General features: G+C 34.6%; 2 protein-coding genes and 1 long non-coding RNA gene across 4 annotated transcripts; 2 read left to right on the forward strand and 1 right to left on the reverse strand.

The window, feature by feature from the left end:
• Positions 1-3,506: 3,506 nt before the first annotated feature.
• On the reverse strand, positions 3,507-9,522 carry Kr-h1 (kruppel homolog 1). 2 transcript variants are annotated; one of them, XR_013101779.1, is made up of 4 exons: positions 9,272-9,522; positions 6,653-7,425; positions 5,641-6,478; positions 3,507-4,967 (listed from the first exon to the last, which is right to left on the reverse strand). XR_013101779.1 is itself a non-coding variant. In XM_076894014.1 (3 exons), the coding sequence occupies exons 2-3, from the start codon at positions 7,403-7,405 to the stop codon at positions 5,723-5,725; spliced, it is 1,509 nt and encodes a 502-aa protein (XP_076750129.1). In that variant the 5' UTR covers positions 7,406-7,425; positions 9,272-9,522; the 3' UTR covers positions 3,507-5,722. The 2 variants fall into 2 exon arrangements, 1 of the variants encoding a protein (XP_076750129.1); XM_076894014.1 differs by having other exon boundaries at positions 3,507-6,478.
• A 626-nt stretch (positions 9,523-10,148) lies between these two features.
• On the forward strand, positions 10,149-10,784 carry LOC143423017 (uncharacterized). The gene is made up of 2 exons (XR_013101784.1): positions 10,149-10,198; positions 10,596-10,784. It is a non-coding gene; the product is annotated as an uncharacterized LOC143423017 (long non-coding RNA).
• Positions 10,785-13,235: 2,451 nt separating this feature from the next.
• On the forward strand, positions 13,236-14,527 carry Rplp2 (ribosomal protein LP2). Its single transcript, XM_076893374.1, has 4 exons — positions 13,236-13,387; positions 13,916-14,088; positions 14,202-14,303; positions 14,391-14,527. The coding sequence occupies exons 2-4, from the start codon at positions 13,917-13,919 to the stop codon at positions 14,459-14,461; spliced, it is 345 nt and encodes a 114-aa protein (XP_076749489.1). The 5' UTR covers positions 13,236-13,387; position 13,916; the 3' UTR covers positions 14,462-14,527.
• Positions 14,528-14,605: the final 78 nt, after the last annotated feature.

Genomic DNA, 14,605 nt, shown 5'->3' on the forward strand with positions numbered 1-14,605 from the left:
TGTACCCAGACAACGCAGCAAATCGCGTAACACTTCAAATAGCACCAGCGTATCACGGTGGCGACCCCAGGTTCCGTAACGCCACAAGAGTATCCTGCTGTTATGGCGTGCCACCACACCATCGACGAGTACGGACGTAGGTGGCTATGGAAGTGATATTACACGGCGTAACTGACATCACAGTGCTCTTAAAATCTTACTCCGACAAAGTTATGTGCTTGGGATGTGTTTTTCAATGGTTTCATTGTAATTTATTTTATATTTTCCGCTTTAGAGGTAAGAAAGAGAGAGAAAGATATATAAGAAAGCTATAGGAAAGAGTGAGACAGATGATACCGACTCTATTCTAGAACCCGTGGCGCCATCTCTGTGAGAAGCGCTCAAACTGGTCGCACAGCGTTATCGACAGCGAAGTAAACTACTCAAGAACTACTAGCGCCATCTCTGCGGAAAGTAGTGAAACTAATTACCGACTGGTTTCAGTTTTTCTCCGAGAGATGGCGCTAGTGCTTCACCAGTTTACTTCGCTGTCGATAACGCTGTGCGACCAGTTTGAGCACTTTTCGCAGAGATGGCGCCACGGGTTCTAGAGTAGAGTCGGTGTCATCTGTCTCACTCTTTCCTATAGCTTTCCTGTATATCTTTCTCTCTCTTACTTCTACAGCGGGAAATATCGAATAAGTTATAGTAAAACTATTGAAATCTACATCCCGACAACACAACTTTGTCACAGTAAGAGCACTGTGATGAAATCTGAGCGTCTACTACTTATATATTTTTATACTTTGTATCATCCACTTACCAATAACTGGCAGTTAGTGGTACATTGGTGCTTATTTTCAGTCTTTAATGCTGCACGATAAAAATTGAACATAGACAAATATAAAAATGATATTTTATCGAATATTTATTTTCTTCTGTTACACTGAATACACACGATCTTAGGACAAAAAATGTAATGAAAACAGGACTTCAAGGAATGCAGAAAAATTGATTAATTGATAGTTATTAATCGATGACAAACACATTCACATCGGCGAAGGCATCACGCTATCGTTAAAAATATAGTTCTAATGCTAATGTACTTTTATTGTCTGCAAAGTATGATGAAAAGTGTAAAATTTTACTTTTACTATACCTAACAGTATAGTATTCTTTGATGTTCAAACTATGTAATTGTTATATGAAAATAGATAAATCATATAACAATTTTTAACGTTGGTAAATAAATTAACGAAGTTTACACGTATTAAATTCATATTCTTGTGTATTTGTGTAATCTTATTCCTTAAAATTGGACGTAAAATTGCATGAATAATATTTACGATAGAATATATTTTAATGCAGTAAATACACGACAGTTTTTTTCGACATTCGGCAAAAATACATGCGTAAATAATATATAGATATAGCTATATGTATTAAATAAATAAATATGTTTCCTATCGGAAGTTGACTATTTTTTGTTTAAATTATTCGTACGCACTTTGGCGAAATAAATCAGGGGAATATGATCATTATAGTGCCTATCAATTAGCCGAAAGGCTGATTTTTGAAAATTCTTGCTGGTGCACAGAAGAAAAAACCAGTATAATGTTGCTTCGACGTAAAATCGTAATTAGAAAATTGTATTTAGAATTATTGCAGCAAGTCACTTTTGGAACGCGGTCGATTTTTTTCATTTAACACACGCTACTCATTTTAAAACTATTTATATTTTATATAATCTATTACGGACATTGGTATCTCATTATTTGCGCTTTTTCTGTCTCTCTCTCTCTTTCTTCCTCCCTTTCCAGCTTATCGACTGATCATACGAGCGCGAAAAATGAAAAAAAATTTGCATTTTTTTTTAGATTCTTACAAAAATGTTTTTCCATTTTCATTGAAATCATTTTGTACACAATGAATCTTTACAAAACAATTATTTATCTTTCTTTATATGTAATCAGTTCCACATGCCCAAAATAATGGAACAAAATACGTCCCATCCGGCATGTATTTTTGTATATCTTAAAAATAATAAGTAATAACAAATAATTATAATATTATATTAGAGCTGTCACTAAACATTTAAATCTATTTTTCGTCATTATCGTAATACTTAACAATTTGCATTCGTTTTCTTTTTTTACGTACTACCACGTGGCCTACATTCGATGGTTTAAAGAGAAGAAATTTAAATTCTAAGCTAATTTTAAGCACTTTAAATTCTACGATATAACGGTCATTAAAATTTATAACAGCACACGCGAGTATTTCTTCAATTAAAAGTAACTTTCGTCGCGCGAGAAATTAATAAAACAAGAAAGAAAAACAAAGCGTTCCAAAGAACTTAAACATACGATTGCACATAATTTCATACGTGATTCATACGTGATTCACATGATTAACGAAAATATAATTCGTACATAACAACAAAAATTATCTCGAACGTTTCATACGTTTAAGAAATAGATATAGGCCACGTGTTCGAATTACACTTATAAAAAGAAGAAAAGAACATAATATACATTAGCTTCCATATAAATATTACATTACTTATTAATATGAACATAGCTCAGACTATACGCAAATTGTTCTACAAACCACAGACAGAAAATTAGTGGTAGATACACACGAAAAGTACATCTAGCACACTTTAAAATTCAGTACTGCTTGATAAATATGAGAGAAAATTGTTAAATAAATATCCATGAAATGAAATAAAGTGCTGGTGAAATGAATCTTTAAAAATGAAATGTCAAGTACAGCAGTTTCTTGAAACTCAAGTCTCCGAGTGTTACATTAGCATCTAATTTTTTTTTATTGCTACAATAAAGAAAGTAAGCCACCAAATATAATTACAAAACAAAGCATTAAAATTTAAACATTGTTCACATTTATGGTAAACTTGTTTAACATTATTTGTATGTAACTAACAACTGCTTATTATTTGATGTACTTTGCGAAATCTTCCACTAAATTATTTTTCAATGTACAAAACATTCTGTATGTTATACTGGAGTGATCCCGAATATACAGATGACTTCTAATTATATATCGTGACGGTATAATTTAATATTTAACATAAAACTCACATGTATGCATATAGATACATACTTGTACTGGCAGTGAGCATAGCTCCCCTCAATACTCTGGCATAATGGAGTTCTTATTAACGTTTAATATTACATTCCCTATTATGTGGTAGAAATTGTAATTGTTTATATTCCAGTAAAGTCTGTTCCACTAAAACCAAGCCTCTTAAGGTGGTCAATACTACTCATCGGCAATTAAATATATATAATATTAAATGTTTTTCTTTTCTTTACGGTTATCGAATCATGGATTCGACTTAACGCTTTTGTACTTGAAGTTAGTGTGCTTCTTCAATTATGTTTCTGAATCTGAAATGTTTAATGAAATGGACAATTCAACCATTTGCTAGACCTGTCTTATAACAAACGTTAAAACCTTTTACACAAACAACTTTCGTTTTAAAATGAACTTAATTTTCTATACGATTGCTGAATTGGAATGGGTCTTAACGCAATTAGTATTGAAAAATCGGTGCACTAAAAAGATCATTAACGTAAACAAATTTGAATTACGTCGCGCGAGACTTCTAAAGCAAACTATTAACACGAAAACAGATCGACCGAATCCGACATTTAAGATAATTAATAAATTGCATACGATTGTTAAAAAGTAAAGAAAAAATAGATCTAACGGAATTAACATAAGAGTTATTGAATTACTACAGACATGTGACAACAAACTAGCGCCATCTTTGTCTGAGGAACCAGAAATAATTATTTATGGAAATACAATTGAATGAACATACCCGTCATTAATATTTCTCGGTCACTTTATAGTAATGATAAACCGTTACAAAGAATTACTTAAATATTTTGTTCAGACACAAATAATATAATAAGACTAACGACGACGTCATTGAGCAATTATATATTTTAATATCACTTTTATCGTATTGCATTAATACGTTATTGGAAGTTTGTGATATATGTAAAAAATAAGGGAAATTTGTTCTTTAGACTGAATTTCAGTCTTGTCAGTTTGGCAAGAAATTGGAATCGTTGATTTTCGCTTAAACATCGGGCACGGAAAGCATTACAGTGTACAAAATATACGTAACATTATTTTAGATGAGAAGAACGAGAAGATCATTAATGGGAAAAAGCGATTCATTTTTTGGTAACAGTGGCGTAGGCTTCGGAAATAATCGACGCGTTCGATTGCTCTTTACAATATTTCAAAAGTATTTCAAAACACCATCTTCTGTTCTCGATTATCCAGTACAAAGGATGAAAAAAGTTCATTCAAATTTAATTAATGGATGATTTATGTGTGTGTGTATACCTATAATGGTTTCTCAAAGTAGTAAAGTCTTAACCCGAATTGAAAGATTGGCTCGATCACGTTCGCTCCAAGGCCTTTTATGGTGATGATGCTAGTTGCGCCACAGTGACCCACGATTTTCATTACCTTTACACTAATCCGTCGCAATTTATTAATATATACATATACATACATGCATACGCGCACACATATCTAACATACACATAACGCGAAATACCAAAAATTACATAGAGCTCACCAGTTAAAGGTAAAGGAAACAGAGCAATGTCTCTTCTCGATAAGAGTCTGCAGGATCTTTTCGTGTAGTAAAATAATTTCATTTTAAAAATTACTTAGTGCTTGGTCCTATTATTTCAACTTGTACATAAATAAAAACTGAAAGTAATTTTTTACTACTAATTTGTTAAATACCTTTTAAATAATGGATTTATAGCGATGCAAATTGATATTTCCTTTATAATCTTTGGTAATTCGTAAATGACGAACAATCTGCTAGCGAGCTCTAAGTGTGTTACAACGTTTACCCTGAGGCACGTCTAACAGTTTTCGGAACCAATCGAATTCATGAATTAATGAGGCCACTCTATCATCGTATTCTACTTGGACTGAAAAGTGTTCTGAATTATTCTTTCAAATAGTAAAATTACTGGACATTGTTCTATTGGTTCATTCAAGGTTTGCAAAGAATATTTCCTACTAAAATTTCCAGCATGCTTTAACCTTCCAAAGTGTAAAATGCAAAAGAAGTTATTGTCAGTTTAGTTAGTAACTAAATGGTCTCGTGTCTCTTACATTATGCACAAATTAAGTGTAACTCTATCAGATACATCATTTTTATTAGTTTGTTATTCTTTGTATTTTATTTCTAAAAATGTTTGGAAATTTAAAGGAAATATAAAAACAGTAGAAAATATTCAATGTAAAACCAAATTAACTCAGATCGTAAGATTCCACTGTAAAAATCTGTGGTAATACAATTCCATTATCCCAACATCACAAAACTCTTTAATCAGTTAGTAATGGGCACTTAATATTCGTTTTTCTTTTAAATTTGTCCAATCTCATTTGATTATTGTACAATTTAAAAATATTGCGTCACTGATTTCCTCTGCAATTATATTGAAATATTCAGCACTACGTTAAGATTCTTTTCTATTTTAACTCTTATAGTTCATGATTCAATTTTTATTAAAATATTTAAAGCATTCAAAAATTTTGAATAACTTCTAATATCGATTTATTAAATTGCTCAAGCCCATCACTACTCTGAATATTTACCTAGTTAATCCACCACTCAGATTGTATTTAATGATATATCAAAGTATCACTGGTACATCATCAGTTTCTTTCAACTTCTCCACTATGATGCTTTTGCAAACTGAATAACAGAGCTTTGTCTTTGCGAGGCAATGAGGCCATTCCGCTCAATTTCCATGGACTCCAAGATCATTTTGCATCGTTTTCTTGGGGGAAGAATTAACGTTTCTCGTACCGGAATCGCCAAATCGAGAGGATCCGGCGAAGGTACAGGGCTCACAGGATTACTACTTGGCGGAGTCAGAATTGGTTCTCTTTCAACCCTGATTCCGTACTCCCTCTGCCTTTCTTCTTCTACTGCTTCAAGAGCAGCTTCAACTTTTCTACGAGCATCATTTCCTGGTAAATTGAGAAGCGATGAACATTCACTGACAAAGTCATTATTTTGAATTCCAAAACTATTGTACGTTGGAGAAGCTTCTGGGCATAAAAATATCATGTGGGGTGGTTCAACAGGTGCCACAGGTATTGTTTGGAAGGATCTCTCTTCACTAGGTACCAGAAGTGGTTGCGAATACTGCTCTCTAGTATACATGTAATATGGAAAATCCTGTGGAGTGCTGTTGTAACTAGTAGTATCATCACCTGGCTCTTCAGTCTTATGGTTTTCCTTATCACTGGCAGTGCCTATACTGTTTGCCTGTGAAATTTCAATCTCTGGTTCAATTGGTGAATCCCTAGGAGAACCATTGACAGATGAATCTGAATGAGTTTTAATGTGGAGTTCCATTGTTTTCTTTGAACCAAAAGTCTCATGACACAGTGTACACTTATACACCTTTTCACCGTAATGAGCAACCTAAAACGTTCACCACGTTATTGTCACCATGTTAAATTTGACAATTAAAAAATCTATAATTTACATTGAAAGCACAAAAAATGAAGTTAACTCCTTTCAAATTGTATTCTATAGATAATTGGCAATAATGTTTATGTTGAATAGCGTATATTTTCTAAAAGAAAATGAACAAACCTGATGTAATTTCAATACATGATTGTAGCCAAATGATTTGCCACAAATGTCGCAAGTGTACGGTTTCTCCCCGGTGTGCGTGCGTGTATGTACCTTTAGTTGCTTTGAGCAAGTGAATCCTTTGCCGCAGGCTTTACAGACGTACGGTTTTTCCCCGGTATGCGTACGCATGTGAATTACCAACTGTCCGCTCTGAATGAATGTTTTCGAACAGATAGTACACTTATGCGGTCGTTCCCCGGTGTGAATTCGCATATGCCGATGCAGTTTGCCACTGTGTTCAAACGCTCGTTCGCATACGTCACACTTATAAGGCCGTTCCTTTGTATGTATACGACGGTGCACGCTTAAATTCTCTTTTACGGAAAACGATTTACTGCAGTACTCGCATTGATACGGTTTTTCGCCAGTGTGCGTACGGTAATGTCTAGTTAGTCGCGCGGGTACCGCGAATGTTTTCCCGCAAATGTTGCATCGGTAAGGATCTTCACCTTCCTTGCCGTGTGAGCGTAGATGGCTCTGATACAAACTTTTCTGATCAAAGGCTTTTTGGCACAGTAAACATTGGTACGTTTTCTCCTCGGCATTTGCCGACAGAGTCTCGGCATTACACGTTGGTGTTGTGAACACAGTTAAATCTGGACTACACACAAGGCTTTTTACCGAATTCAATGTTTCCCCGGTCGATACCTCGTTACTGCTCGACATGGTTGTGCTATTTGATAGTTGCTCCATTTGATAGTAACTGACCATTTTCCGCTGTAGGTATCAATCTGGAATCAAGCGAGCAAAATGATCGTAAACGCCAATGTTTCTCAAATATAAAAATTATATTTAAATCTAAACGCGATAACTAGATTTATCCGACATTTAAATTCCTATGTGAACACATTTATACAAAGCAAACTCTTTAAAAACCAGTCAAACATTAATAGTATAACCACACAAAAATACTTTGGAATACTCATATAATTTAGTACATGATAGTATCATTCCTAATAAATTATTATTAACAATACGTTAAAGAAAAAGATTTTCACCAAGTATAAAGAGTATATAAGGTATGCTTTTGGTAAAACCTAAACATGTTAATTTACCCGTAGAGCAATAGCAATAAGAAAGCATTTATTTGTACATACTTTGAAAAGCTATTTTCGTAAGGCATATAAAATACACATATAAAATAGTGGGAAAACATTAGGAACGTTATCCTACGTGTGTAAGGAACGTAACTGTGTGTAAATGCCTTGATTACGCGCCATTCTGAAACGTTGGAGCAATACAGCCCGTCTCCCTTTTCCCCTCAACCCTTCCATTTTCGAGTCCAAAAAAACGCCCACGAATCGTACGGCGCCCCGTGCGTACACGCGCGCGCATGCACACACACACACATACATCCTACAACTTCACATGTCCCCGATCTCACCCAGCTTTTGATAAACTGTATATTACAAACCTATAACCCGAGCAAACCTACCACGCACGAAATTTTTTCATTTGTTCTGCTTAGAGGAAAATGAGAGATTTTAAGAAATTATTTTAATTACCTGTTAATTATATTTTTATGTAAATGAAAAATTTGGACATCTATAATGTACAATCCTACGAGCATTAGACACCGATTCGAACAGTATCCTATAAGCAAATACATATGTATTTAATTTCCTGAGTAGAACGAATCGAATACGTTTTTTCATGAAAATTTGAATAATTAGGCAAAATGAGAATTCCTTAATATTCCTTAACCATTGTCAATTCGATAAGAAGCTTGTTGAAGAAACCTGCCATTGTTCACACATTGGCATAAGGTTGTCGGTTCAGAATAGGTTAAGGCTGGGTTAAACCTGCACGCGCGTGTCTTTCCGTGAGGCAGCCGTCGTGGTCGGCGGTGGTGCAATACCGCGTCGCGTCGCGGTAGAAACCGCTGGCCGCTGCCTCCACGTGTACTTGCCGCATTTTTTTATAGCGATCACCGACCTCGTGCAACCCGCCGCGCAGTAAGGACGTTGCATTACATCACGAACCGCGGTTAGATATCACCGCTTCTAAGCAAATCCATTGCGATGTTTGCCTCTTTTTTTCCATTATGAATATTATATATCGCATATATCGTCTTTGTGTATTTTTCTCTTTAATGTCACGATACTTTCAGCAAAGGGAAAAAGTGATCGATCACGCAAAACAACGCTGTCAGCGCGACCGAAGTTCGTGGTCAAAGGGAACACTATTACCCCTTTTAACTAAGGGAAAACTTAATTATCGACTACGGTGCGTATGTGATTTTCCTTTCTCGAAGTACGGTTTTGAAAGCCTAAAGGAAAACGTAATTTAGCTCGCTAAGTGTTGCTTTCAACGTGGCTGTTTAATGGCGACCATGTTAAAGTCGAAGTACACCAAACACTTTAATGTCATTCTATTCAGATATCTCTTCTAGTTTCGTTATTCTTTTGGAATTTGGGGAAACGTACCGACACCGAATTTATCGAAGAACAAAAAGAAGCATCGATCAGTCTACATGCCATTTTCAATATCGATGTTTCAAATATAATATTTCTATTTCGATCGTAAACTAATTTGGGTTTCGAGTGTACATGACGTAGAAATGTCAAAATCGCTCACCTGTAAGATTTCTATTACATCCTTTCACAGCCAAAAAATCCTACGTTTCGGCTCATCATCTCCTCCCAAGAAATAAACGAATCAACAAAATAACTTAAAGAATGAAACCAACGAACAAAAATGTGTGCACGGGCTTCTTTCAACGCATGTTGCGTTCGTTTGTCACTTCTCACAACTGAATGCCGACGAAAAAGTCAAACTCCAAAACCAAAGGACCCGCCTCAGGACACGGCCAATCGTACTGTGCAATGTTTACCGCCTGACAGTGCCGAATAGCGACGGAAATCATCGATCATGGCCGAAGTGCTGCGCTCGACCCTGTCCCACCACTCCGTACGCTCCCACCATCGCGACAACGGCGGCGACCTACAATTTAGGGCGACTAAGTGCTTTTCGCAGCACGTGGAGGCAGTCGTCGTGGTTTCAATCGACCCTGCGGTATAAGCATGACGAAGACCACCGATAGACAGAGAGATGTGGATATCCTCGCTCCGTAGGGACGTGTTCACATTTTACACGCGCGTATATAATACGTGACGCTGCGACACGTTACGATAAACTTGGTTAATCACAGATTCATTATCAGTGGTCGAATAATCAAAATATATATTCAGCTACGGATTTCTTTTTCATTACTTTCTTTCACTCCTTACGTCAAATTAAACTTAACCCTTAGATTTTCGTTACTTATCGAAGGCTTTTAGAGGCATCGAAATAAATAATTCCAAATTTAAATAAAAATGTACAGCTAGTGAATTTGTATAGCAAATATATATGATTATTTGTTTGTTCTTACAGTAATTATCCACCGACGAAAGGAAAGATATAGATTTAAATATATCGAAAAGGAGTATCCACATCAGTGACAAAAAAAAGGGACCGGCATCGGTATCTATGAGGGGTTAAATCCGGTCGATATTGTACGACGTTAGTAAATCGGTGTTCGTCGTATGTACTTTCTCTTTCTTTCCTCTAGCTTCCATCATTACTTCGATTATACTTTTCGGTATAACATTACTTTTATTTTTTCCTTATTGTATACAATTGTATTTATCTATCGTCTCCAATTTGCCTCCTCTGTTCTCTTAATTAATTATTACAGGTATGCCCAGTCTTATGCGACCTAACCTAACCTAACAAAAATTGTAATGTTCAATTTCGTACGACAATGATCAATTGCAAGAAGGAAGATGCATATACTAAATAAAATAATATATATATATGTACATATCTACATAAGTCATTAAAAAATGAGGGCTGTTTCTTAGATATTTTATTAGCGTACTATTTATTATAAACTGCCAAATTTTGTTTGATTTCGTAGCGATCATGCCTGGGACAAGTGACATACGTCGTAACGATATTACTTTCGAATAGAGGAGAGCAATGACCTAGTGCGCGCGGTGCACGTGTGCCAGGAAGAAACCACGACGACTACCTCCGAACAGGGCATTGGACGCCGCGTGCGGCGGCAAGAACGACGGCTACGTTGCTACTCTTCGCTTTGCATGGGTTGGTACCTTTCAGATTGTATTGGTCGTACATGTATAGGTGATACCGTGACGGTGGCAATGATACTGGCTGTCGCATATCTACATAACAATGTTTATTAAATCTCCAAGAAATGTTCTTAAATATTTCAATTTATGTCTTTGGTAATTTTATAAACTGATAAATGATTTATAAATTAAACTAAAACCTAAGAAATATTTAAGCAAGTTTTAAATCATTATATGTCGAATTGTATAGTTAAAAGTTCATTTTAATTTTTAATAGCGTTTGTAACCAACTAGGTAGAACAACTTGTTTTTGCCTTCATTTTTATTGGTCTTACCATCATTCCCAAATCATTTAATTGTTGCAACTCTTGGAATATTTTGAAACGAAAATCCTTCGAGTTTTATTATCATTGGTATTAAATTAACTATGCATCGTTAATACCGTATAAGTATATGCAATAATGAATACTTACATCTCTATTACAAGGATAATAATAAATATGTACAAATATTATATAACACATCATAATCAACGATATCTTTAAAGTGCATTCGAAGGATAAAATCCACTAATATTATAATACGTGAGTAGAGATAAGATTGCCGTTTAAATGCCATTGGTTTTATGCATCTACATAACATGTTCTTTGGTACTTTTAAATATAGCACATATTTTCGTTTGATATCCTTATTCCTTGGAACACAAACCATAAAATAATCATACAAAAATATTGATTATTACAGTATAAACACAGGAAGAGATCATCCAATATAAAGCTACTAAAATTACATTCAAATATACAATATACAACTTTACGGATGCTTCTGTATCAAAACGAGCTGCTCATGTGGTTCAAAACATATGCAATGCCGAGGTCGTGACGAGATTACGAAGGGTTCTGAAATGTCCAACGTAGAAGAGGTCGAATGGGTTGATGGTAGGGGCATGGACCAACTATACATGTAGGAAATCTTGTTAACGCGGAGGGGAAAGTAGTGGAGTGAGGGTCGAGGTGGCAATCAACTCTAGAGTGATGCCGTACCTTGACCAATCTTAACGCGACTTGTTTTAAGCTATGTCAGCGTCGACCTTAGAAATGACTCGCAATCGTGCTGAAATCAAAATGGCAAAGAGAATACATAATTTAGTTCTGTTAAAAGCTTGTTCTAAATTCATTTTCTATTATAAAATAAAATCATATCCATTGCGTTTGTTGTACACTAAAATCACACGAATGTTCGTAATTATTGTTATGTCTAGTACGTATGTAAAATATGTATTTGTTTAATGCTACGTTCCAAGATCTTTTTATGGCATAAACCATCTATAGTCAATGCATGCATGTGTGTCTGCGTGTATTTAAGTATAAGAAAAGGATGGAATAAAAAGATCGAAGGAGGTCAAATCAGTATAAACGTGTTGAGTAGAAAGTGGAAAGTATTTTTGAGGTCAATGATCTCATAGCACGTGTAACAATGTATGCTATCAATTGCAGTATACAGTGTTATACATTTCAAGGTCGTAGTATGAAAACAAACACAACATTGTTTAGCTTTCTCTTCCGTATATTTACCTCTTTCTAGCATTACATAATTTAAAAGTCACGAGTTAGAGATAAAAATCTTCATGAAAAAAAGTATCGAAGCTAATTAATTAGTAATTTAGAAAGCTTACTTTTGTTTGATTTCAGGTTCTTCCAGGATTTGGAGGTGAATTTATATTTGCATATTTGCATTTACAGATAAGGTTTGAGCTTTAAAATTACATCAAAATCAAAACTTTGGACAAGAATGAAGTTTGCCATATCAAAGTTTAAAACACACAGGGGTAGGGTTAATTAGTTTATTATATGTACTTATAAGTAATACTACGAATGATGTATACCGAATCTCATCGATTGTGGCATGGCATGTCACACTAACGCATGTTCAGTGAAACATGAGGAGCTATATATGATGGTAAATAGAACACTACTTTATCGACATTTATCATAGGTCTCTACATGACCTGCTTTAGTATGAAAAGAGATTAACGTGCGAGAAAACGTTGAAATTAATTTTTCAGAATAATACATTTTACACAGAAACTCATATGATGATAAGTGTCGATAGACTAGTTTTCTACTTACCAATTCATGGTTTGAAATGTATTACTGTCACACTACTATAAAGAAATTAGTAAGGATAATTTTGCAGAATAGAAATATAGATTAACATTTGATTCTTGTGTAGTGTAAAATGAACAATAATTATATCATTATTTAATGAAGCATTTTTTACATGTTACTACGTATTAATTGTTTCTAATTATGTAAGTTCCCTCGTGTCATTATAAATATAATCTAGTATTATGTGTTACAGCAGTTTCTTGAATTTTGACGGAGCATGTATGATGTTTGTTCAAATCCAGTTGGCCAATGAAAAATGATGTCACTAGATAAAACCCTACTAGAGTCACTTCAAAATGTACATCAGATAGCGCTTCGGTAGGTCGTGATTAAATGTTTCTTCTCTCGTTCATTTAATTCTCTGCGTTCTTCACCTTTTACCAACGCTTTGAAACGTACGTACTTTTAGTCTTGAGCGTGTACCACGTTTCGTGTCGTAAGACTTAAAGGTAATTATACATATTTGAAGGTAATTAATAATAAATAATATTGTGCATTTTAAATATATTATACATTAATGTGCTAAATACTGCAGTATATTTATAAAATAATATTTTATAGTATTAGATTATTTACGATACGATACGATACGATACGATACGATACATGTTTTAACATCGATCACGTGTATTGTAATATTTCCTTCGCATCGAGAAAAGCGATATTTTTATTTTTCATATTTAATTTTTAAATATCACTTAATCTAAACGATTAGCGCAATTTAATTAAAAACATTCATTGTATGGAAATATAACTTCTATTCCGCATTAAACTTGAGCATTCGACAAGTTTGTATAGCACTATACCACTGAATATTATTTCGTACAATACTATCACTTACGCATGATGAATTATTAAATCACCATCTTTCGACTGACAACTGTGATGGTAACTTTCTATACTGAATACAATTATTCAGTATAAACAGTGGTTTACAAGTATAAGACAGAAATCAAAGAATACTTTCTATGTTTCAGAATGCGTTACGTGGCCGCTTATCTTCTAGCTGCCCTAGGAGGCAAAGCTTCTCCTAGTCAAAATGATATCGAAAAAATTTTGTCGTCTGTTGGTATCGAAGCCGATGGTGAGAAACTTAAGAAAGTCATCTCAGCAATGAGTGGGAAGTCTGTTGACGAACTTATTGCTCAAGGTATGAGTTATTTACAAATTTTGGTATCGCAATTACACGTGTATCAAGCACTAGAAATACACATTTCAATAGCGTTGTACCGAATATTATAAAAAAAGATGTTATTTTCACAGGGCATGAAAAATTATCATCCATGCCAGTTGGCGGTGCTGTAGCTGCTAGCACAGACGCAGCACCAGCTGGAAGTACTGCGGCGCCAGCCGAAGAAAAGAAAGGTAAATCATACAGTATTAATATCAACCTTAATTTAAAGATTACTGAAATAAATTGCTGATTGTGTCTCTAACAATTTGTATCAACAGAAGAAAAGAAGCCAGCGAAGGAGGAATCCGAATCGGAAGATGACGATATGGGCTTCGGTCTCTTTGATTAATACAGTTAACAATATCTGTACAATGACCATATGATCTTAAATAAATACTTTTTAATTTATTAAAAACTGTCCCTGTGCACGTATCGTGTTCGTAAATTTCTCTTTAATGTTCCGGATAGGACGAGAACAATTCTTGTACGCTCG

This window comes from Xylocopa sonorina, chromosome 4, assembly GCF_050948175.1.
Source record: "Xylocopa sonorina isolate GNS202 chromosome 4, iyXylSono1_principal, whole genome shotgun sequence".
NCBI lineage: Eukaryota > Metazoa > Arthropoda > Insecta > Hymenoptera > Apidae > Xylocopa > Xylocopa sonorina.

Coding starts and splice junctions, on each gene's coding strand:
- Kr-h1 (XM_076894014.1), bottom strand. CDS start 7,405: ATGGTCAGTTACTATCAAATGGAGCAACTATCAAATAGCACAACCATG. Junction 6,479..6,652: donor ATGTATTGAAATTACATCAG/GTTTGTTCATTT, acceptor TGAACGTTTTAG/GTTGCTCATTACGGTGAAAA.
- Rplp2 (XM_076893374.1), top strand. CDS start 13,917: ATGCGTTACGTGGCCGCTTATCTTCTAGCTGCCCTAGGAGGCAAAGCT. Junction 14,089..14,201: donor TGACGAACTTATTGCTCAAG/GTATGAGTTATT, acceptor TTATTTTCACAG/GGCATGAAAAATTATCATCC. Junction 14,304..14,390: donor GCCAGCCGAAGAAAAGAAAG/GTAAATCATACA, acceptor TTGTATCAACAG/AAGAAAAGAAGCCAGCGAAG.